At 40.1% G+C, this 24,841-nt stretch overlaps 3 protein-coding genes across 3 annotated transcripts in view; all 3 read right to left on the minus strand.

The window, feature by feature from the left end:
• EPX (eosinophil peroxidase) overlaps window positions 1–24,841 on the minus strand; it is a 240,871-nt gene that overhangs the window by 45,846 nt on the left and 170,184 nt on the right. The window lies entirely within an intron of this gene.
• Window positions 3,944–4,879, minus strand: LOC309851430 (olfactory receptor 4D1-like; the record flags this gene model as incomplete). The annotated part of the gene is made up of 1 exon (XM_082706753.1): window positions 3,944–4,879. The coding sequence occupies one exon, from the start codon at window positions 4,877–4,879 to the stop codon at window positions 3,944–3,946; it is 936 nt and encodes a 311-aa protein (XP_082562879.1).
• LOC309851477 (olfactory receptor 4D1) lies at window positions 12,712–13,647 on the minus strand (the record flags this gene model as incomplete). The annotated part of the gene is made up of 1 exon (XM_082706784.1): window positions 12,712–13,647. The coding sequence occupies one exon, from the start codon at window positions 13,645–13,647 to the stop codon at window positions 12,712–12,714; it is 936 nt and encodes a 311-aa protein (XP_082562910.1).

Raw genomic sequence — 24,841 nt, forward strand, 5'->3', positions numbered from 1 at the left:
ATCACACTACTGGTTATTTACCCAAAGAACATGAAAACAGTAATTTAAAAGGATGTGAAAAAAAAAAAAAAAGGATGTGTGCCTATATGTTTCCTGCAACATTATTTACAATAGCCAAATTATGGAAACAGCCCATGTGTCCATCGACAGATGAATGGATAAAGAAGATGTGGTGTCTGGGTATGTGTGTGTATATATACATATTTTTTCATACACATACACATATATGAATATATTCATACACATATATATATAAACAAAGGAATATTATTCAGCCATATAAAGGAATGAAATCTTGCCATTTCCAACAACTTGGGTGGGTCTAGACAATATAATGCTAAATGATATAAATCAGTAAGAGAAAGACAAATATTATTTCACTCATATGTAGAATTTAAGAAACAAAACAAATGAACAAAGGGGAAAAAGAGACAAACCAAAAAATAGACTTTTAACTATAGAAGGCCAACAGAGGGGAGGTGGGTGGCGGGATGGGTGAAACAGGTGAAGGAGATTAGGACGATAGCTTGATGAGCACTGAGCAATAGATGGAATTGTTGAATCACTCTAAACTATATACTGTATATTGTTGAATCACTATAAACTATAAATCACTATAAGCTAATTTAACACTGTACATTGACTATACAGGAATTAAACTGAAGAAAAAATATTAATGAGAAGTCAAAAAACTATTGTAAATGGGAATGGGTGGAGGAACTAACATTAACTGAATGCCTACAATATGTTAAGACCTGTGCTGGAATTTTTCCATTTGCCCCACTGACCCACACAACACTGTGAGCTGTTATGGAAATTTTATAGCTAAAGAAGTAGAGATTCAATGATGTCCAAAAGGAACACAACCAGCAGGAGTTAGAGCCCAGATAAAACACCTTGGCTGCAAATCCTGTCAATGTCTCACTATATAATTTAAGGCAGCATCAGAACTTGAGAAATAATTTTAATTTAGACCATTTTATGAACAATTTCTTTTAAATTTTTTCTCTACCATCTTTATGAAAGACATTGCACCAATCCACTAAGGTTTCATAATCTTTTTTATTTTTATTTTTTTATTTATTGTGATAGAGAGAGAGCATGAGCTGGTAGGGAGGGAGAGAGGAGGCGAGACGATCTTAAGCAGGCTCCACTCCCAGTACAGAGCTCAGTTGTGGGCTTGATCTTACCACACTGAGAATCATGACCTGAGTGGAAATCAGAGGCAGACACTCAATCCACAGAAACTCAGACGCCACATAGGGTTAATATATTTAGATATGAGTCACATTTACATCATAAACATAACAAGCTTCAATAAGAGTTGTCTTAAATTCTCATGGATATTTAAATTTAAAAAACTCTCATGCATATAGCTGTGTTCATCAAAAGGGGGTATCGCTCAACAAATTCAGTTCAAAACTGAGTATCTCATCTTGGGGAATGATCACATGTAAGATACATCTGAGGAAATATATCCCATTTCTCTCCTTTAGGTCAATGTTATAAATTCTAATTTATAATTATACATTTAATTTATGATTTAATTAAAATAGTTTAATTAAAATATTATTTATAATTATAAAATATAAATTATAATAGGAAGAATTTCTATGCTTCCTACTATCCTTAGAATTGAATTCTGGATCATGTAAAAGTAAAATTTTCATAAATTAAGAAAGGAACTCAGATAACTTTTTTTTTATTTTTTAAAAGATTGTATTTATTTCTTTAACAGACAGAGATCACAATTAGGCAGAGAGGCAGGCAGAGAGAGAGAGAGAGAGAGAGAGGAGGAAGCAGGCTCCCTGCTGAGTAGAGAACCTGATGCAGGACTTGATCCCAGGATGCTGGGATCATGACCTGAGCCGAAGGCAAAGGCTTTAATCCACTGAGCCACCCAGGTGCCCCCCAAGATAACTTTTTTTTTTTAAGATTTTATTTATTTATTTGATAGACAGAGATCACAAGCAGGCAGAGAGGCAGGCAGAGAGAGAGGAGGAAGCAGGCTCCCTGCTAAGCAGAGAGCCCGACGCGGGGCTCGATCCCAGGACCCTGGGACCATGACCTGAGCTGAAGGCAGAGGCTTTAACCCACTGAGCCACCCAGGCGCCCCCCCAAGATAACTTTTTAAATTGTGTTATGTTAGTCACCATATGATACATCATTGGTTTTTGATGTAGTGTTTCAAGATTCATTGTTTATATATAACACCCAGTGCTCCATGCAATACGTGCCCTCCTTAATACTCACCATCAGGCTCACACATGTCTATGCTGCCCAGAGCAATCTTTCAGTGCCATCCTGATCAAAACACCAATGGCATTTTTCAAAGTGTTGGAACAAACAATCCCAAAATTAATATGGAACCAGAAAAGACCCCGGATTGCCAAGGAAATGTTGAAAAAGAAAAACAAAGCTGGAGGCATCACATTGCCCAATTTCAAGCATTATTACAAAGCTGTGATCACCAAGACAGTATGGTACTGGCACAAAAACAGACACATAGACCAACGGAACAGAGTAGAGAGCCCAGATATGGACCCTCAACTCTATGGTCAAATAATCTTCAACAAAGCAGGAAAAAATATCCAGTGGAAAAAAAGGCATTCTTCAATAAATGGTGCCGGGAAAACTGGACAGCTATGTATAGAAGAATGAAACTTGACCATTTTCTTATACCATACACAAAGATAAACTCAAAATGGATGAAAGACCTCAACGTGAGACAGGAATCCATCAAAATCCTAGAGGAGAACTTAAGCATTAACATCTTCAACATCAGCCATAGCAACTTCTTTCAAAACGCGTCTCCAAAGGCAAGGGAAACAAAAGTGAAAATGAACTTTTGGGACTTCATCATGATAAAAAGCTTGTGCACACAAAGGAAACAGTCAACAAAACAAAGAGGCAACCCACGGAATGGGAGAAGACATTCGCTAATGACACTATAGACAAAGGGCTGATAGCCAAGATCTATAAAGAACCTCTCAAACTTAAGATACCTTTTAAAAAATTGAAGCAGTAAATGACTTCTGATCATTTTAAATTGAATCAATAGATTGAAAGGACACAGGAAAACTGACAACCATCAGTGAATGCAAATACCTAGCTGAGTAAAGTTACAGAACTCCATAGATAAAGAAAGAAGAGTAAAAGCAGGGAGCAGAAAAGATTGTGATTATTCCAGAATTAAGATGAGACTGTTCACCAGTCATCACAGATATTCATCCACAGCTGAGGAACTCTCCAGGTTTTCGCTTGTGTCTGGGAAACCTTGAATTTCACATCCCACCCACAGCCTTGCCTCTAAACTTGGAGTCAGAAGAACCTAGTCCTGGCCAAGCTCTGCCACTCACTTGCTATTCACCACTGAGTCACCTCTCCCTGAGTTCTCTCATTGTTAAAATGTTTAATATAATAACAATATATCCACTGTCCATCTTATGAGGAAGAGATTAAAGTGAGAACGTGCCAGAGCACCTGGGTGGTTCAGTCATTCGAGGATCTGGCCTTTGATTTCAGGTCTGGTTATGATCTTGGGGTCCTCCTCAGCAGGGAGTCTGGCTTGAGATTCTCCCTCTCCATCTCCCTCTGTCCCTTCTCCGGACACAGTCTCTCTCTCTCTCAAATAAATAAATAAATAATTTTTTTTTAAAAAAGTGAGAAAGTGCCTAAAATAATACCAAGCATAAGAGTACGTACACAGAAATATTGATTTAATGTCAAATGTCACACTCCATAAAGACTTTTCTCTATTTTTCACATGGTAGAACAAATGTTCATATGGAAAAGTTGTCTTTTAAAGCCAAGATTATTTCTTTAATTAGGCTGCACATAGGGCTTGAACTCACTTCCTGAGATCAAGACCAGAGCTGTTATCAAAAGTTGGACACCTAAACGACTGAACTGCCCATGTGCCCGTAGTCAAGACACTCTAAGCTCACTTCCTATTACATATCATGAGGTGCTTGCGTAATCTCTTCATGGCTGCCTGCATCTCCTGATTCCTCAGAGTGTATATCATGGGGTTGAGCATGGGGGTCATAACCGTGTAGCTGATGGATAAAGTTTTATCCAAGGAAAAGGTACTGAAAGGCCGGGAGTAGACAGAGATACAGGGAATGAAGATCATAGACACTACAATGATGTGGGTGGTGCAGGTGGAAGCTGCCTTCTTCCTCGCCTGCCCTGAGTGGGACCTCAGCATCACCAGGATGACTGTGTAAGATATCAGAAGGAGAAGGAACCAGATGAGGACCAGCATTCCACTGTTGGAGATCATGAGGAACTCCAGGAGGGAGGTGTCCATGCAGGCAAGTCTCAGCACTTGGGGGACATCACAGTAGAAGTTATCCAGGACGTTGGGGCCACAAAAAGGCAATGGGAGCATCAGAGCCAGCTGGACAATGGAGTGAACAAATCCCCCTACCCAAGTAGCCACCACCAAGCCCACACAGAGCTGAGTGTTCATGATGGTGACATAGTGGAGGGGTCGGGAGATGGCTATGTAGCGGTCAAAGGCCATCACTGAGAGGAAGAAGACAGTCCCGCCACCAAAAAGGTGAACAAAAAAAATCTGGGCCATGCAGCCCTGGTAGGAGATGGTCTTCTTGTCAGAGAGGAAGTCTACCAGCATCTTTGGGGCAGTGACAGAGGAGAAACAGAGGTCTAAGACAGCCAGATTTCGGAGCAGAAAATACATGGGAGTGTGGAGCCGGATGTCCGAGGTCACCGTGACCATGATGAGGAGGTTTCCCACAACAGTGGTGGTGTAGACAAACAGGAACACCAGGAACAGGAAGAGCTGGAGCTCTCGAGTCTCTGAGAACCCCAGAAAGACAAATTCTGATACCCATGTGAGGTTCCCTGGCTCCATGGCACCCTCTCCATCCTCCTAAAGAAAAGGAATCATAGATACAGATGCATGGAGTCACTTTAAGTGCTCATTCGGGGCTCCAGCTGAGTTGTGTGGGTCCAGAGGATGGAGCCTCACATGCAGACCATATTGCCACGTGCTATTATTAATGGGCTTGTCAGTGGACAGCTGACAAACTAGTGCTGTCATATAAATTGGTGAGATATCTTAAAGCCATCCAGAGACATATTGCAACCTGCCTTTCAAAGATTCCATGAGATCCAGTCTGGGGACACAGTTGGAGTCCAACACACCCACCGTCAAATTCAGGGCTTCTAGTCACTTGAGATTTGACCTTGATTATGTTACTTAATCTCTCTGAGTCTCAGTTTCCACATCTGTAAGACAGGAATAAAGACCTCTTCTTTAGAGAATTGTCTAGGGTGTGAAATAGAATAACCCATCAAGTTCCTTAGAAAGTGTCTGGAAACGAATCACTCTGGCAATCACTTCTTCTGGGTATTCTCCTCCACTAAGACATCCTCCCTTCCTCGGGTCTCAAATACACTTTTCTAGGAATGACTTTTCATGCAACATTTACCAGATCGTCACGTTAATGGGCTTTTCCTGTGACTATGGTTTTCTTCCACAGTTTAACTGAAGCTCCCAGAGGCAGAGACACGGATCTTTATTTGTGCCTTACAATGCCCAACTTGGTGACAGTCAATGCTCCCAAGTCACGTGGGGTTGATGCCAGGTTCGTGAAGAGCTGTGGGGTGCATCCCCTTACCTGGAAAGAAATGGAGTGTGTGCTGGGACAAGAGAGAGGCCAAGATGAGAGAGAGTCTCTGGTTTAAGGAATAGGTGATGCATATTGCATGACGGAGACTCTCAGAACTCTGCTGAAAGGAACAAGAAGTTTAGAAGATGTTACTGATACAAGGGGAGAAGATGGAGGAAGATGTTGAAACAAGAGCATGGAAACAGACAAAGGAATCAAGCTGGGGGAGGAAGAGGAAGGGAGAGGGAGGAAGAGAGCAGGTGAAGGAAAGGGAAAGGGGAAGGTGGGGGGAGCAGGAACCAGGGCAAAGCTGGAGAAGGGGATGAGGGGGAGATATAGAGGGAGACGTGTTAGGGTGGGGGCCTCCCCACTCCTCCTGCCCATTCTCAGTCCCATCCTCTCCCATGTGCCTACAGCAGTCCATCAGAGATCAATGGTCAAGTTCATCTCATTCTTTCTCTTCCATTTGCTTCTGCCACAAGCCAGTTCTAAAAGAACATCCGTGAGACCTTTCTAAGTTCATGTCTGATCACATTTCTCCTGTTCAGGGGGGAGTCTCACACTCTCTCTCTCACCATATCCATCATTCCTTTTCTCTCTCTGTTTTTCTAATAAATAAATAAAATCTTAAAAAGAAAAAAAGAACCACCTGGGGAGCTTTTGAAGAGCGAGTAGTGTGTCCCCAGCTCCAGACTTCCCCATTCAGCTGGTCAGTAATAAGGCCAAGAATCTGCATCTGGAACGAGTTCTCAGATAATGCTGATGCTCCCAGTTCTGAGCCACACACTCAGCTCCACTGACTGTTCATCTTGGAGAGCTCCTTCCTGCAACATCAGTTCCCTGGCCACTGCCCACACATCACCTATGACAGCGGGGGTGACCCTAGGGAGAGAGGGCATATCCTCAGGGACACACTATTGGACTGGGCTCAGCTCTAGAAACAGAGCTGGGCTGATTCTCCCCACCCCCCACCAAACACACACACTGCCCCTGATTCCCACTGGAAACAAGGGAACAATGGGAGTTGTTAAAAAGTTTCTAAAAGTTCTCAAAAACATTTAGCTTTCTGAGAGGTCTTCCATAGGAACACTGAAAACTTTAGAGATTTGGAGGATGTGGGATTGTCAAGCCATGATCTAAAAGGGTAAGAGTCTCTTCCAAAGAAACAGTTTCTGGGAGTTTTAGAAAAACCCATTTATGGGCCAGGGATTCTTTTTTTTTTTTTTTTTTAAGATTTTATTTATTTATTTGCCAGAGACAGAGGGAGAGAGAGCGAGCACAGGCAGACAAAGAGGCAGGCAGAGGCAGAGGGAGAAGCAGGCTCCCTGCCGAGCAAGGAGCCCGATGCGGGACTCGATCCCAGGACCCCGGGATCATGACCTGAGCGGAAGGCAGCTGCTTAACCAACTGAGCCACCCAGGCGTCCCTGGGCCAGGGATTCTTACCCTTAATAGAATCACCTGGAGAGCTTGTGAAGACCGAGTAGTGTGTACCAAGTCCCTGACTTTCTCATCCAACTGGTTAGTAATAGTGCCAAGAATCTGCATCTGCAACAAGTTCTCAGATAATGCTGATGCTCCCGGTTCTGGGCCACACCACCGTCTGTTCTCTCTCTTACTCTCTCTCTTTCCTTTTCTCTTTCTTTCTCTTTCTGAGAGTGTGCAGAATCATCAAGCTTACCGGTTTGATTACTTTCTTTCTATGTCTTCTCCTCCTTCTTCTCTTTCTCCTTTTCTTCTTTAAACTTTATCTTTTTTTAGAGAAAGTCATCCATGGGAGAACATTTCTACAATATAATCAATACTTTAAAAAATCTTTTCCTTTATTTTACCAACCAGACCCGCCAGTGTTGATTTACCATCTATATCCAGGTCTACTAACATTATCTATAAAATGCTAAAAATTTTTTACATGTGAATTACTATGGTTTCTAACACAAGGGTTGCTGCAAGAAACTCCTATAATTTCTCAATATGAGAAAGTGATCAAAACCAAAATGGACTGCCATTGTAAGCTTGATGTGTTGTAAAACCCGATTTCTTAGATCTCTCTGATCTACACAGTATTTCCAGGTTAGTCTAAATTCTCTCATTGTACATGTTTACACTTGGCCAAATAGTTTCTGCCTCTGGCAGATAAGAATGTAATGTGAAGATCTCCCACATACAAGAGACGTAGATTAAAAAGCAAACTGACCACTGACTCTTATTTAGAGCTTCAGTCCATTTCAAAATTTAATCACTTGGAACCAATTAGCCTGGATTGATTCTGGGGAAGGAAACAGGACTTATATAATTAATTGACTATCGCGTGGCTGAATTCTGATTCTGACTTAGCTTTCACTAAGAGAAAACGAATATGTTTCAGTTCATGTATTTCCCCTGTCAAGGCACATATGGGTTTGTAGAATATCCACCAGGCCTCCCTGCTCACTGCATCCACGAGGCAACATAATGAATTCCAAAGACCAGAATGGCATAAGAATTCCAAAGACCCAGTCATGGAAAATGAACTGAGAAAGTGATTTCCCCATGTAGCATTATCTAAGAAAAGAAATATTTGTCACACTTAACTGTTGTTACCACTTCAAACTTAAATGGATACATCCAGAAGCAACTTCATTTAGATTCCCATTGAGGGTGCCCAGCATCACTGATAATCAATAATTCTCCCGTTACGATGGTCGGTTTTCTATGTCACCTTGACTGGTCTATAGTTCCCAGTTATTCGATCCAACACTAATCTAGGTGTTGCTGTGAAGGTACTTCACAGATGTGATTGCTGTCTACAATCAGTTGATTTTAAGCAGAAGAGAATTTCCTAGATAAACTGGATGTGCCTGATTCAATGAGCTAAAAAGCCTTGAGGGCAGGCCTGAGGTTTCCTTGAAGAAGGTGACATTCTGGACTGTGGTGGCTTCAGCTCATGCAAAGTCCCCACCTGCCCATCCTGTGCATTTCTACTGGGCTGCGGGTCAGTCTCACAATCATATAAGCCAACTCCTTGCAACAAATCTCTTATTAGACATATGTCATCTATATCCAACTGGTCTTGTTGCTCTGGTGGAACTCGGACAGATACTCCACCTTTCATGGATCCAATGTAAAGTAAACATTTAGGTAAGGTTGAATGAGGTCTTTTCCTCCTCACACCTCAGTCATCCCTGAACTTGATTAAAAATCCAACTGGAGGGGCACCTGGGTGGCTCAGTCAGTTGGGCATCTGCCTTCGGCTTGGGTCATGATCCCAGGGTCCTGGGATAGAGCCCCACATCAGGCTCCTCGCTCAGCAGGGGAATCTGCTTCTCCTTCTCCCTCTGCCCCTGCTCATGTACTCTCTCTTGCTCACTCTTTCAAATACGTAAATAAAATCTTTTAAAAAATCGAACTGGAGGGTGCCTGGATGGCTCAGTAGGTTAAGCTGCTGCCTTTGGCTCAGGTCGTGATCTTAGGGTCCTGAGATCGAGTCCCACATCAGGTTCTCTGCTCAGCAGGGAGTCTGCTTCTTTCTCTCTCTCTGCCTACTTGTGATCTCTGTCTGTGAAATAAATAAATAAAATCTTGAAAAAAATAGAACTGGAATGGCAAGATCAACAGATTCATAAGGCTGACGTGAAGTATTCTCTGAGCCAGGATCAAACTATGATTGAGCATACCAGATAGAGAAGCTGAATCACCCAGAGGTACACCTGAAAGTAATGTACCATCGTGTGTCAGTTGAGTAGAGTTACATTAACAAAATTGTTTCAATCTGCTAAAACTGAAATAATTTACAGCCTTCCATCAACAACTTCTAAGAGAGCTGTTTTCACTAATCCTATATAAACAAAATGACAATAGAGCATTACTTCAGTAGACCTGATTGTTTAGACCCTAAAGAACCAAATGACTCTCTTGGTGTAATTTAAAAGTATGGGTGGGAAGGTTGCAACTTATACAACAAAGCTCAAGCAATCAAAACAATATGGTACTGGCACAAAAATAGACACATACACCAATGGAACAGAATAGGAAACCCAGAAGTCAATTAATCTTCAACAAAGCAGGAAAGAGCACCCAGTGGGGAAAAGAAGTCTTTTCAACAAATGGTGCTGGGAAAACTGAACAGCTGCATGCAAAAGAGTGAAGATGGACCACTTTCTTACTCCATATGCAAAAGCAAACTCAAAATGCATTAAAAACCTGAATGTAAGACCTAAAACCATAAAATCCTAGAAGAGAGCACAGTCAGTACTGTCTATGACATCAGACAAAGCAATATTTTTGTAGATGTCTTCTGAGGCAAGGGAAATAAGAGCAAAAATAAACTGTTGAGACTACAATAAAATAAAAAGCTTCTGCACAATGAAGGAAGCAATCAACAACACTGAAAGACAACATATTGAATGGGAAAAGATATGTGCAAATGATGTATCCATAAAAGGAATTAGTGTTCAAAAAAGTAAAGAACTTCTACAATTCAACAGCAGAAAAACAAATAATCCAATTTAAAAATGGGCAGAAGACATGAACACACATTTCTCCAAAGAAGACATCCAGATGGACAACAGACACATGAAAAGACACTCAACATCACTCATCATCAGGGAAATGTAAACCAAAACCGCAATGAGACATTACCTCTTACCTATCAGAATGGCTGAAATAAAAAACACAAGAAACAACAAGTGCTGGCGAGGATATGGAGAAAAAGGATCCCTCATGCACTGGTACAGCCACTGTGGAAAACAATATGGAGGTTCCTCAAAAAATTAAAAATAAAACCACGCTAGTATTGCACTATTCCATATTTACCCAAAGACTAGGAAAACTCCTATACAAAAGGATATGTGCACCTGTATGTTTACTGAGGCATTATTTACAATAGCCAAATTGTGGAAACAGCCCAAGTGTCCATCAACAGATGACAAGATAAAGAAGATATGGTTTATATGTGTGTATGTGTGTGTCTGTATAATGGAATATTATTCAGCCATATAAAGGAATGAAATCTTGCCATTTTCAACAACATAAATGGGTCTAGACAGTATAATGCTAAGTGACATAAATCAGTAAGAGAAAGACAAATATCATATGTACTCATATGTAGAATTTAAGAAACAAAACAAATGAACAAAGGGGAAAAAAGAGACAAACCAAAAAATAGACTTTTAACTACAGAGAGCCAGCAGAGGGGAGGTGGGTGGTGGGATGGGTGAAATAGGTGAAGGAGATTAGGAGGACACCTATTTTGATGAGCACTGAGTAATAGTTGGAATTGTTGAATCACTATATTGTACACCTGAAACTAATTTAACACTGTACATGAACTATTCTGGAATTAAAATTGGAGAAAAAGTATTGATGAGAAGTCAAAAAACAATTGGAAATGGGAATGGTGGAGGAACTAACATTAATTGAATGCCTACAATATGCCAAGACCTGTGTTGGAATTTTTCCATTCATCCCACTGACCCACACAACACTGTGAGCAGTTATGGAAATTTTATAGCTAAAGAAGTAGAGATTCAATGATGTCCAAAGGAAACACAACAGCAGGAGTTAGAGCGCAGACAGAGTGCCTTGGCTACAATTCCTGTTAGTGTCTCACTATACAATTTAAGACAGCATCAGAACATGGGAAATGTTTTTAATTTAAGCCATTTTATGAATAACTTATTTTTTTAAGATTTATTTATTTACTTTAGAGAGAAAGCATGCGCATGAGTAGGGGACATGAACAGAAAGAGTGAATCTTCAAGAAGACTCCCTGCTGAGTGTGGAGCCTGACTTGGGGCAAATCACAGGACGCATGAGATTGTGTCCCCAGCCAAAACCAAAAGTCGGTCACGCAACCAACTGAGTTACCCATGCGGCCCATGAACAACTTTTAAATTTTTTTCTGTACAGTGTTTATAGTTGAAAGACATTGCACCAACCCATTTAGGGTTAATAAATTTACGTCCAAATAACATTTATATCATAAACATAGTATAGCTTCAGTAAGAGATGTCTTAAGTTCTCAAGGATATAGCTGTGTTCATCTAAAAGAGGTTTTTTTCAACAAATTCAGTTCAAAAGCGAGTATCTCATGTTGTGAGATCATGTGTAAGTACATCTGAGGAAATGTCTCCCATTTCTCTCCTTTAGGTCAATGTTATAGATTATAATTAACACTTCTTTGCTTCCTACCATCCTTAGAATTGAATTCTGGATCACAGAAAAGCAAAATTTTCATAAATTAAGAAAGAGACCCAAGATAACTATTTAAAAAATTGAACCAGGGGGCGCCTGGGTGGCTTGTTGGGTTAAAGCCAGCTCAGGTCATGATCCCAGGATCCTGGGACTGAGTCCCATGTGGGGCTCTCTGCTCAGCAGGGGAGCCTGCTTCCCTTCCTCTCTCTCTGCCTGCCTCTCTGTCTACTTGTGATCTCTGTCTGTCAAAATAAATAAATAAAATCTTAAAAAAAAAATTGAACCAGTAAGTGACTTCTGGTTATTTACAAATGGAGCCAATAGATTGAATGGGTAAAAGAATATTGACAACCATCAGTGGATGCAAATACCTAGCTGAGTAAAGTTACAGAACTCCATAGATAAAGAAAGAAGAGTAAAAGCAGGGAGCAGAAAAGATTGTGATTATTCCAGAATTAAGATGAGACTGTTCACCAGTCATCACAGATATTCATCCACAGCTGAGGAACTCTCCAGGTTTTCGGTTGTGTTTGTGGGAAACCTTGAATTTCACATCCCACCCACAGCCTTGCCTCTAAAATTGGAGTCAGAAGAACCAAGTCCTGGCCAAGCTCTTCCAGCAACATACTTGTGGTTCACCATTGAGCAAGTTACTTCTCTCTGAGTTCTCTCATTTGCTAAAGTGTTTAATATGAACCAATATATCCACTGTCCATTTTATAAGGCTGAGATCAAAGTGAGAAAATGTCTAACACAATACCTGACACAGGAGTAGATTCAGAGAAGCACTGATTTCATCTCAAATGTCACAGTCTATAAAGATTTCCCTCCACTTTTCACGTGGGAAAATAAAAGTTTGGAGGGAAGACTTGTCATTTAAACTCAAAATATTTTTATATTCATTCCTTGTTACATATTACAAGGCGCTTGCCTAATCTCTTCATGGCTGCCTGCATCTCCTGATTCCTCAGTGTGTAGATCATGGGGTTGAGCATGGGGGTCATAACCGTGTAGCTGATGGACACAGCCTTGTCCATGGGGAAGGGGGTGAAGGGCCGGGAATAGATATAGATACAAGGAATGAAGATCATGGACACTACAATGATGTGGGTGGTGCAGGTGGAAGCTGCCTTCTTCCTCGCCTGCCCTGAGTGGGACCTCAGCATCACCAGGATGACCGTGTAAGATATCAGAAGGAGAAGGAACCAGATGAGGACCAGCATTCCACTGTTGGAGATCATGAGGAACTCCAGGAGGGAGGTGTCCGTGCAGGCAAGTCTCAGCACTTGGGGGACATCACAGTAGAAGTTATCCAGAATGTTGGGGCCACAAAAAGGCAATGGGAGCATCAGAGCCAGCTGGACAATGGAGTGAACAAATCCCCCTACCCAAGCAGCCACCACCAAGCACACACACAATCGAGTGTTCATGATGGTGACATAGTGGAGGGGCCGGGAGATGGCTATGTAGCGGTCATAGGCCATTACTGAAAGGAAGAAGACGGTCCCACCTCCCAGGAGGTGGAAGAAAAAGATCTGGGCCATGCAGCCCTGGTAGGAGATGGTCTTGACCTCATGAAAGAAGTCCACCAGCATCTTTGGAGAAGTCACTGTGGAATAGCAAAGGTCTATGACAGCCAGATTTCGGAGCAGAAAATACATGGGGCTGTGGAGTCGGGAGTCAGAAGTCACTGTGACCATGATAAGGATGTTGCCCACAACAGTGGTGACATAGACAAACAGGAACACCAGGAACAGAAATTTCTGGAGCTCGTGGGTCTGTGAGAATGCCATGAGGACAAACTCTGACACCTGTGTGATATTCTGTGCTTCCATGGGATCTTCCCCACATGCCTAAAGAAAAACCATGCAAAAAATCATGAAAATTCCATCATTTACCTTAGGAGAGTCAGAATAAGTTGATCAAAGTCATTGTTGAATATATTCTAAGATGGAATTTAGGAGAGCCTTCCATGGAGATAAATACATTTTCAAGGCCCTCACAGACTTATCTCCTTAACCACACCCTACATCATATCCCAGGCTTGTATGGGTCTTTCCCCGCTTTGTATCACTCTGTCCGTGTCCCACAGGTTTCTTGTTGATTCATACCTAATGTGCCCAACATAGTGCCATGTGAACTACAGGCTCCACAAACATGGTTGAATCAATGAAAAAAATGAACAAACATGTCAGCAAGTACAGGTGATGGCAAATATCATCATCCTGGCTGCAAAAATCTTGAAAGGATACAGAGACTAATGATTTTAGATAAACAAATAGATGCTTTGTCATGGCAGTTTGAGCTGCGTATGATTCATTGCCGAGGAAGAGAGGTGTGGATTAGAAGAAATTTTCATGCCCTAATTTGGAACCAAATGTAAAGCAAACAAGCAGATGATCTTGGCTAAATCTGGGATGATTAGGACTTCTCAGGCTTGTCCATATAAATACTTCTCTAATGGCATTGTTGCTGTGAGGCCATCTGTAGAGATATCTCAGAACATCCCAGGACAAATGCAAAATTTCCTTGAACTCTCAAGCTTTATATTTTAAAAACTATTGGAACTTTCTATTATAGGCATATGTCTAGACAATCTTTGAGGGTTTTTTTTTTAATTTAAGTATTGTGGCTTATAAACTTTGATTGCTAAGATCAAGGAGTTACAGAAAATACAGAATAAAGAAGAAACAGATTTCTTTAGTTCAGTAAGTGGAAGTTCTAGCAGGCATTCCCTTGAAAAATAAACTTAGTTCTTTAATGTTAAAATCCATTCCCTCAAGTTACACCTTTCTAAAATTTTCTCTAATCGTTCAGGAAAACTTGTCCTGAGGCTCCACCCTGTGAAGACAATAGAGCCTAAAAGGATTTCTCCGCCCTGCTTCCTACCTGACATATGAGAAGAAAACAGCAATTGTCATGATATGCTTTTTATAGGGAATTAAATGAATAAGTATAAAAAGACTTCTATCTACAATTATGAAACAGAATTATCTCTGAAATTATCTGTGAGGTGTTCCAAGACTCAAAATATTGTCATCTTTATTTTATCCCTAGAATTCACATTCAACCCCAATAGGTGTGTAAAAATGGTGTACCAAGAAGATGCATTTTTTTTTTTTAATCCTGTGACTCCACCAACTGTCAGCATAAGACTGTATGAAAAGCATCCCATGGACAACTGAGAACCCCTGTAAGCCTTTTGGTGGGAAATGATGTGATGAGACAGGGTTAAAGAAGGCTTACCCCGGCACACTGGGGTGGAAAGCCGCGAGACAGGCGGCAGTGGAGCAGACACTCAAGCGGCATTGTCAGAACAACTCTAACAGAGGGTAATACATCTCTGTCTCCAGCTTTGTGCCCTTGCTCTACCACATGCTGTCAAGATTAGACTGGATGGGCAGCATCTTAAATGGCCTGGTTTGGCCTCTCTGAGAAAGCGCCCGACCTCTAACCCTTTCCCCCCAACTCCTCCCACCTAATTATGGATTCCTAAAATGCCAACAACAGAGCTCTAGTATCCCTACTTTTACCTTTATCCCTGTAAGAATTACAACTGTCACACACGTCTCTATGTCTTCATTAGTCAGAGATGCACAGTCTGTAACGTCAACTTCCTAAAAGACGTTTTCCATCTACATCAAAACTTTCAAGATTTTCCATGGTTCTTCAATGCCTATAAGAAAGAATTCACACTTCGATGGCTTTTCAAGGGCTCCTACCTTTCTTTGCAGACCCATCTGCCACTTAACAGTAGCTGAAGTAATCAACATTTCTTGTAGTGGTGACAGGAATTGCTGTCATTGTAGTAGCAGACATTTACTGAGTGTTCACTAGGTGTTGGCACTACGCTAAACAGTTTATAAACATTAACCTGTTTAATTCTCATATAGTATTTGCATCCTTATAAAATATAGTAAATACTGTTAATTATCCCCACTTTACAAACAAATAAACGGAGGCTTAAAAAGGTTAAATAATTTGTCTCACGTCACACTGAGAGTGAGTAGCAGAGCTGGAACTCTGACCCAGGTCTGATGAGTCCCATATTCTGCACTCCTAAGCACTATTCTCTTCTTACTTGCTCTCTGCTGAGAACCCTTGACTTCAACCAAACTGATCCCCTCCTCAGTTCCTTAGGCGTCAGGACCTTTCATCAGTCCAGTACCCCACCTAGATTGCCTTCCCATCCTGCTCATCTATCTGAATCCTACCCCTCCTTCAAGGCCTGAGAATAATGAACTATTCTCTAACATTACCACGGACTGGTATTTTTCCATAAGGATGTCTCCTCACTTGTGTTTGTAATTTCAATGCAAGTCTGATATGTTGAGTGCTACACTCAACCCCAAGTACCCCAAGTTCCTGCAAGTCTGATATGTTGAGTGCTACACCCAATCCCAAGTATCCCAAGTTCCTGGGGGCACACATAGCCTTTCTCATAGATAATTCCTAAAAGGATGCTTGATGGCTTGATGTGTTGGGATGGGCCAGACCACGGTGAGAGATGAAAAGAGTGCAAGTCGCCAACGAAGGAAAGTTCAGTTCAAGGGAAGTTAAAGGGAACTCCAAATTATAATTCCCACTATCACCAGAGTTACAAACCTAAAAGCGTCCTCTTAGCATGGCCAGCATGCTTTTCACGAACTTGTAAGAATCTTTGAAATGATTCTTCCGCCTACGTGCAAAAAGAATAGATTTAGATGGGAAGGCAAAATAAAGTGACATACTGAGGGTCATGGATATGGATAGGGAAAGAGAAGGATTCCAGACCCTTTTCTTTTGTTGCTCAACCTTGTTTCCCATCCACCACACTCTTGTGAAATTCGTCCATGCAGGACTAAGGGGGGCGGTGGACAAGTGATTAAAAAAATGGGGGGTGAGGGGTGCCTGGGTGGCTCAGTGGGTTGAGACCTCTGCTTTCGGCTCGGGTCATGATTCCAGGGTCCTGGGAGCCTGCTTCCTCCTCTCTCTCTGCCTGCCTCTCTGCCTACTTGTGATCTGTCAAATAAATAAAATAAAATCTTTAAAAAAATTTTTTTTAAGTGGGGGGTGAATCTAGTCTGTGGTCATCTTGGAAGTATTAACAGGTCTTATTAAGACAAGATCTTGAAGAAGGGAGGATGGAGACATAGCAGTAGAGAAGGAATGGAGACTCAGAGTGGGAGAGCAGCGGGCAGGAGGAGGAGAAGAACAGAGGATTAAAAGGGAAACAGTAGAGGGCGGGAAGTGTGAGAGAAAGACCTGGTGTGTTTTCTTCTAGGTGTGGGAAGAAGCTGGAGTATGTGTGTGGGAGATGGGGGAGAAACCAGCTGTGTCTCTTCTGCTCTCCCTCCCACCCTCTGTCCTGAATTCCACACAACACATAAGCCAGTATGGACAAAAGTCTTAGTTCCAGATAAAATTAACTGTTCTCCCAAGCCCCGTCCCCCAGCCTCCTTGCCCAGTGACTTTCCCATACCCTCTCTCCACCCCATGCTGGTCTTACAATAGGCTTTGCAGGAGCCTTTTCAGTGCTGACTTGTCCATGAGAAGGACACAGTAGCCATCACCTACCTCTGGCCCAAAGTGGCCAAGGGGACTTGGAACCTCCACCCTCCAGACCACCCTTCTCTGGCAGCTCCATTCTTTTGCTGGCCTCTGTCAGACCAAGAACACAGAAGACTGGCCTGAAGGGAAAGGACACTCCTCAGGGAACAAAACTTAGGCTTAATTCATGCAATGAAGCTGGGCTGAGGCTGCTGAGGGCAAGAGCAATGGGAGTTATTAAAAAAGTGTGTGAGCTGTTGCATCAGATGCACATTATCATTGAGAAACCGCCTTGGGTCCCAGTGCTCCGGGGGCACTGATCATAGGACCAAGACAAAGAAGAAGAATGCTTATGGGAAATGAATTCCTGGGGAGGTTTACAAGAACCAAATCCTTGGAGGTTAGCATCATGGGCAGTGCAAGGCCTCCACTCTCTGCTTCCATCACTGTAGTTGAAAAAGTAAGCTCTATCCTATGACATGGTCAAAGTCATGACCTCTATAAACTCCAAAGCCTTTTCACATGTCCATTTGTTAAGGCATCTCTCACCCCCACCTCTGATCTGCTCTCCTCACAGCTGGCATGACCTTCTCAGTACAAATTGGCTAAGTTTACCCTCAAGATACAACTCACATACCATAAAATTCACCATTAAAAAAAATATATTTTATTTATTTATTTGACAGAGATCACAAATAGGCAGAGAGGCAGGCAGAGAGAGAGGAGAAAGCAGGCTCCCCACGGAGCAGAGAACCCAATGTGGAGCTTGACCCCAGGACCCTGGGCCCATGACCTGAGCCAAAGGCAGAGGTTTCAACCCACTGAGCCACCCAGGCGCCCCAAATTCACCATTTTTAAAGGTACACTGTTTTAAGGTGAGTTTTTATACATTCACAGGTCTGTGTAGTCATCACCAGCCACTGCCTAACTCCAGAGCATGCTCTACTCCCTGAGAGCAACCTTCTGTTCTCTAGCAGTTGACTCTCCAGTCTGTTCTATCCCCAGGCTCTGGCAACCACTGATCACTAATCTACTTTTTGTTCCCGTGGATTTGCCCATTCAGGACACTTCATATACATGGAGTCATAAGACATATAGTCTTCTTTCTTCTTTCTCCAAGCATAATGTTTCCAAGGTTCTTCCATGTTCTATTAGTACCACATTCCTCTTCACGCCTGAGTAATATTCCGTTGTGTGGATATACCAGTTTGTTTACTGTTATTCCATTCTTGGGCGATTGGCTTGTTTCTACTTTTTGGCTATTATAAATAATCTTGCTATAATATATACACACATGTTTTTGTGTGGACATATGTTTTCAGTTATCTTGAATATATACCTGGGAGGTGAAATACTGGGTCATGTGATAACTCTATGTTTACCCTTTTAAGGAACTGCCAATCTATTTTCCAGCAGCTGCACCATTTATATTCCCACCAGCAGCATCTGAGCAGTGACAATTTCTCCAACACTTATTATCTATCTTTTTATTGTAACTATCCTAGTGGGAGTGAAGTATTTCATAGTGGTTCTGTTTTAATTTTTATTGCAGTGTAGTTAACATACAGTGTTGCGTTCGTTTTAGGTGTACAACACAGTGATTCAACTATTCCATACATCACTCTGTGCTTATCACAACAGGTGCCCTCCTTAATCCCCATCACCTATCTCACCCACCCCTCACCTACCTCCCCTCTGGTAACCACCATTTTGTTCTCTATAGTTAAGAGTCTGTTTCTTTCTCTCTTTTTAAAGATTTATTTTAAAGTAATCTCTGCACCCAACATGGGGCTTGAACTTACAACCCCAAGATTAAGACTCGCCTGCCCTGCCGACTGAGCCATAAGGTGCCCTAAGAGTCTGTTCCTTGTCTTCTTTCTCTCTTTTTTCCCTTTGCTCACTTGTTTTGTTTCTTAAATTCCACATATGAGTGAAATCAAAGAGTATTTGTCTTTCTCTTACTGACTTATTTCACTTAGCATTATACTTTCTAGCTCCATTCATGTTGTTGCAAATGGCAAGACTTCATTCCTTTATATGGCTGGAATGTGATATAGATATAGATATATATCTATATATATATAGATATATATCTATATCTATATCACATCTTCTTTATCCAGTCATCTACCAATGGACATTTGGGCTGTTTCCACAATTTGACTATTACAAATAATGCTGCTTAAACATAAGGGTGCATGTATCCCTTTGAATTAGTGTCTCCTTTTCTTTGGGTGAATCCAGTAGTGTGATTACTGGATTATAGGATAGCTCTATTTTTAATTTTTGAGGAAACTCGTACTGTTTTCCACAGTGGCTGCACCAGTTTGCATTCCCACCAAAGTGCATGAGGGATCCTTTTTTCCACATCCTCGCCAGCATTTGCTGTTTCTTGTAATTTTATTTTTCAGCCATACTGACACTTGTGAGGTGATGTCTCATTGTGGTTTTGATTTGCATTTCCCTGGTGATGAGTGATGTTGAGTTTCTTTTCATGTGTCTGTTGTCCATCTGGATGTCTTCTTTGGAGAAATGTGTGTTCATGTCTTCTGCCCATTTTTAAATTGGATTATTTGCTTTTCTGCTGTTGAGCTGTAGAAGTTCCTTGTATCTTTTGGATACTAACCCTTTGTTGGATATGTTGTTTGCAAAAGTCTTCTCCCGTTCAGTAGGTCATTTTTTAGTGTCATTGATTATTTCCTTCGCTGTACAGAAACTTTTTTAAAAAAATATAGTCCCATAGTTTATTTTTGCCTTTATTTCCCTTGCCTCCAGAGACTTATCTAGAAAAATGTGGCTTTAGCCAATGTCAGAGACATTACTCCCTGCACTCTCTTCTAGGATTTTTATGGTTTCAGGTCTCACATTTAGATCTTTAATCCATTTCAAGTTTGTTTTTGTATATAGTGTAAGAAAGTGGTCCAGCTTCATTCTTGTTGCTGTCCACTTTTCCCAACATCATTTGTTAAAGTGACTTTCTTTTTCCCATTGGGTATTCTTTCCTGCTTTGTCGAAGATTAATATAATTATCACATAATTGTGGGTTTATTCCTGGGTTTTCTTTCAGAGTCCATTGGTGTATGTGTCTATTTTTGTGCCAGTACCATACTGTTTTGATTACTTGAGCTTTGTAATATAACTTGAAGTCTAGAATTGTGGTATCTCTGATTTTGCTTTTCTTTTTCAAAATTCTTTTGGCTACTCAGAATCTTCTGTGGTTCCATATAAATTTTAGAATCTTTTGTTCTAATTCTGTGGAAGATGCTGTTGGTATTTTGATAGAGATTATATTAGATTAGTAGATTGCTTTGGGTAGTATAGACATTTTAACAATATTTTTTCTTCCAGTCCATTAACATGGAGTATCTTTCCATTTCTTTGTATCATCTTCAATTTCTTTCATCAATTTTTTACAGTTTTTAGAGTACAGGTCTTTCACCCCTTTGGTTAGTACTATCCCTAGGTGTTCTTTACTTTTGGCACAATCATAAATAGAACTGTTTTATTAATTTCTCTTTCTGCTGCCTCATCATTAGTGTATAGAAATGCAAAAGATTTCTGCACATTGATTTTGTATTTTGTGACCTTACTGAGTTCATTTATCAGTTTTGGTAGTTTTTTTGGTGGAGTCTTTAGGGTCTTCTAAAGGATAGTATAGTATCATGTCGTCTGCAAATAACGAAAATTTACTTCCCCCTTACCAGTCTGGATGTCTTTTACTTCTTTTCATTGTCTAATTGCTGTGGTTAGGACTTCCAGTACTATGTTGAATAAAAGTGGTGAGAGTGGATATCCTTGTCTTGTTCCTCTCACTGTGGTTTTGATTTGCATTTCCTAATGATCAGGTGATGTTGAATATCTTTTCATGTGCTAATTGGCCATTTGTATATCTTCTTTGGAGAAATGTCTATTCAAACTCTTTGTCTTTTTTAAATTGAGTTATCTTCTTTTTTTGAGTTATAAAGATGCTTAGTGTGTTCTAGATATTAAATCCTTATAAGATGTGTGATATGCAAGTATCATCTCCTTTTCTGTAGGTTATTTTGTCATATTTTTATAATGTTTGATGCACAAAAGATTTTAATTTTTGTGAAGTCTAATACATCTATTATTTCTTAAGTTGTGTTTAGTGTCAAATTTTAAAATCCATTGCCAAATTTGAGGTCATAAACTTTATCTTGTGTTTTGTTTAATAGTTTTATACTTTTAGCTCTTTTCTATTTAGCTTCTTTTCTAGTTGATTCATGTTGAGTTCATTTTTATGTGTGGAGTGAAGTAGGAGTCAAACTTTATTGTTTTGCATATAGTTACCCAGTTGTCCCAACTCCATCTTTTGAAAAGACTCTTTTTCCATTGAATGTCTTTCCACTGAATATCTATTGACCATAGATATGATGGTTTATTTCTGGACACTCAATTCTCTTCTTTTTTAAAATTATTAACATATAATGTATTATTTATTTCAGGGGTATAGGTCTGTGATTCATTAGTCCTTCACAATACACAGCACTCACCACAACACATACCCTCCCCAATGTCTATTACCCAGCCATCCCATTCCAGCCACCTCCTTCCACTCCAGCAACCCTCAGTTTTGTTTCCTGAGATTAAGTTTCTTATGGTTTGTCTCTCTCTCTGGTTTCATCTTGTTTCATTTTTTCCCTCATTTCCCCTATGATCCTCTGTCTTGTTTCTCAAATTCCACATATCAGTGAGATTACATGATAATTGTCTTTCTCTGATTCGCTTATTTCACTTAGCATAATACCCTCTAGCTCCATCCATATAGTTGCAAATGGCAAGATTTCAAATTTTGATAACCACATAATATTCCATTGTATATAGATACCACATCTTCTTTATCCATTCATCTGTCAATGGACATCTAGGGTCTTTCCATAGTTTGGCTATTGTGGTCATTACTGCTATAAACATTGGGGTGCAGGTGTCCCTTTGGATCACATTTGTATCTATGGGGTAAATACCCAGTAGCACTTGCTGGGTCATAGAGTAGATCTATTTTCAACTTTTTGAGGAACTTCCATACTATTTTGCAGAGTGGCTACACTGCCTTGCATTCCCACAAACAGTGTAGGAAGGCTCTGCTTCCTCTGCATCCTCACCAACATGTGTTGTTTCCCGACTTGTTAATTTTAGCCATTCTGATTCATGTGAGGTGGTATCTCATTGTGATTCTGATTTGTATTTCCCTGATGCCAAATGATGTTTAGCACTTTTTCATGTGGACACTCAATTCTCTTCAGTTGGCCTAGATGTCTATCCTTATGCCAGTACCTTATGCCAGACCTTATCCTTATGCCAGACGTTTTGATTACTGTAGCTTTGTAGTGAGTTTTGAAATTAAGAATTTTGAGTCCTTTGCTTTTCTTTTTCAATGTTGTTTTAGCTATTTGAGGCTCCTTGTAGGTTGCGTATGAATTTGAAGATTGTGCATTCAATTCCTGCAAAAAAAAGCCCATCGGAATCTTGATGGGAATTGCATTGATTCTGTAGATTACCTTGGAGGATATTACCATCTTAACAACATTGAGCCTTCCAATCTATGAACATGGGATGACTTTTTATTTATTTAAATTCTTATTAATTTTTGTCAGAAATATTTTTCATTTTTCAGTGTGCAAGTCTTTCACATCCTAAGTTCAATTTTTCTTAAGTATTTTATTCTTTCAGATGCTATTGTTAATGGAATTTTCTTTTCCTTTTCTAATTGGTTTTAGAGAAACACAAATAAAATGTATATTTTGATCTTGCACAATGCAACTTTGTTGAATTTTTTTTATTAGTTCTAATAGTTTTTGTGGATTCTATGGGATTTTCTATATAGAGAGCCATGTCTTCTGCAAACAGAGTTAGTTTTAGTTCTTCCTTCTTTTTGCCCTGCCTTTTATTTCTCTTTCTTGCCTATTTGCTCTGGGTAAAATTTCCAATACAGTATTGAAAAGAGCAGTGGTGAAAGCGGGCATCTTTTTCTTGAAGGCTTTCAGGTTTTCACCATTGACTATGATGTTAGCTGTGACTTTCATAAATGCCCACCTTCTTGGGGCTCCTATGTGGCTCACTTGGTTAGATGTCTGACTTTGGTTTTGGCTCAGGACATGATCTCATGGTCATGGGATTGAGCTCCACACTGAGCCCTGCACCCTTGAGGAGTCTGCTTGTCCCTCTCCCCCTGCTCCTCCTCTCTCTCTCTCTCTCTCTCAAATAAATAAATAAATAAAATCTTATTTTATTGCTAATTTTGTAAGTTTTTTAATCATAAAAAAGTTATTTAATGCATCTATTGATATTATTATGAGGGGGTTTTCTTCATTTTATTAATGTGGCATATTACACTGATTGATTTTCTTGTAGTGAACTGTCTTTGCATTCCTGGCATAAATCCCACATGGTCATGGTGTATAATCTTTTTAACATACTGCTGGATTTGGTTTGCTAGAATTACACTGAGGATTTTTGCTTCCATATCTATAAAGAATATTGGTCTATAGTTTTAGTTTCTTGTGTTACTTTTCACTTTGGTATCAGGGTAATCATGACTTTATATAATGTCCTTGAAAGTGTTTCTTTTTCTTTAATTTTTTTGAAACATTTGAGTAGTATTGTCATTAATTCTCCTTTAAATGTTTGGTAAACTTCAGTGAAGCCATCTTCTCCTGGAATTTTCTTTGTTAGGAGGTTTTTTAATACTAATTCATTCTTGTAGAGGTCTGTTGAGATTTTCTATTTCTTCTTGAGTAATACCTTTTTAATTTGTATGTTTCCAAAAATTTGTCCATTTAATATGGATTATCTAGCTTTTTGTGTATAACTGCTCATAGTATTCTATTTAATCCTTTTCATTTCTATAAGGTTGGTAATATGTTCTGTTCTAGCAATTTCCTTCCATAAGGTTGGTTTCTTTATTCTTTTATTTATTTGCATCTTCTCTCCCTCTCTCTTTTATTTAAATATTTTATTTATTTATTTATTTGACAGAGAGAGTAAGAAAGAACACAAGTTGGCAGAGCAGCAGGTCGAGGGAGAGGGAGAAGCAGGCTCCCCACTGAGCAGAGAGCCCAATGTGGGTCTTGATCCCAGGACCCTGAGATCATGACCTGAGCCAAAGGCAGACACTTAACTGACTGAGCCACCCAGGCACCCATCTTCTTTCTTTTTTTCCTTAGTTTAGCTAAAGATTTCAAAATCTTGTTCATCTTTTCAAAGAATCAACTTTTGGTTTTGTTGATTCTTTCTATTCTTTTCATATTCTTTGTTTCATTTATCTTACTCTAATATTTATTACTTCCTTCCTTCTGCTGGCTTGGGGTTTAGTTTGTTTTTTTTCCTCTAGTTCCCTAAAGTATAAAGTTAGATTGTTGATTTTAGATTTTTCTTCTTTTTATTTTAGATTTTTTTAAAGTAGTCTCTACACCCAATGTGGGGCTTAAACCCACAATCCTGAGATCACACACTCTGCTGACTGAACCAGTCCAGTACCCC

Source organism: Mustela nivalis (genome assembly GCF_964662115.1).
Source record: "Mustela nivalis genome assembly, chromosome: 17".
NCBI classification, from domain to species: Eukaryota; Metazoa; Chordata; class Mammalia; order Carnivora; family Mustelidae; genus Mustela; species Mustela nivalis.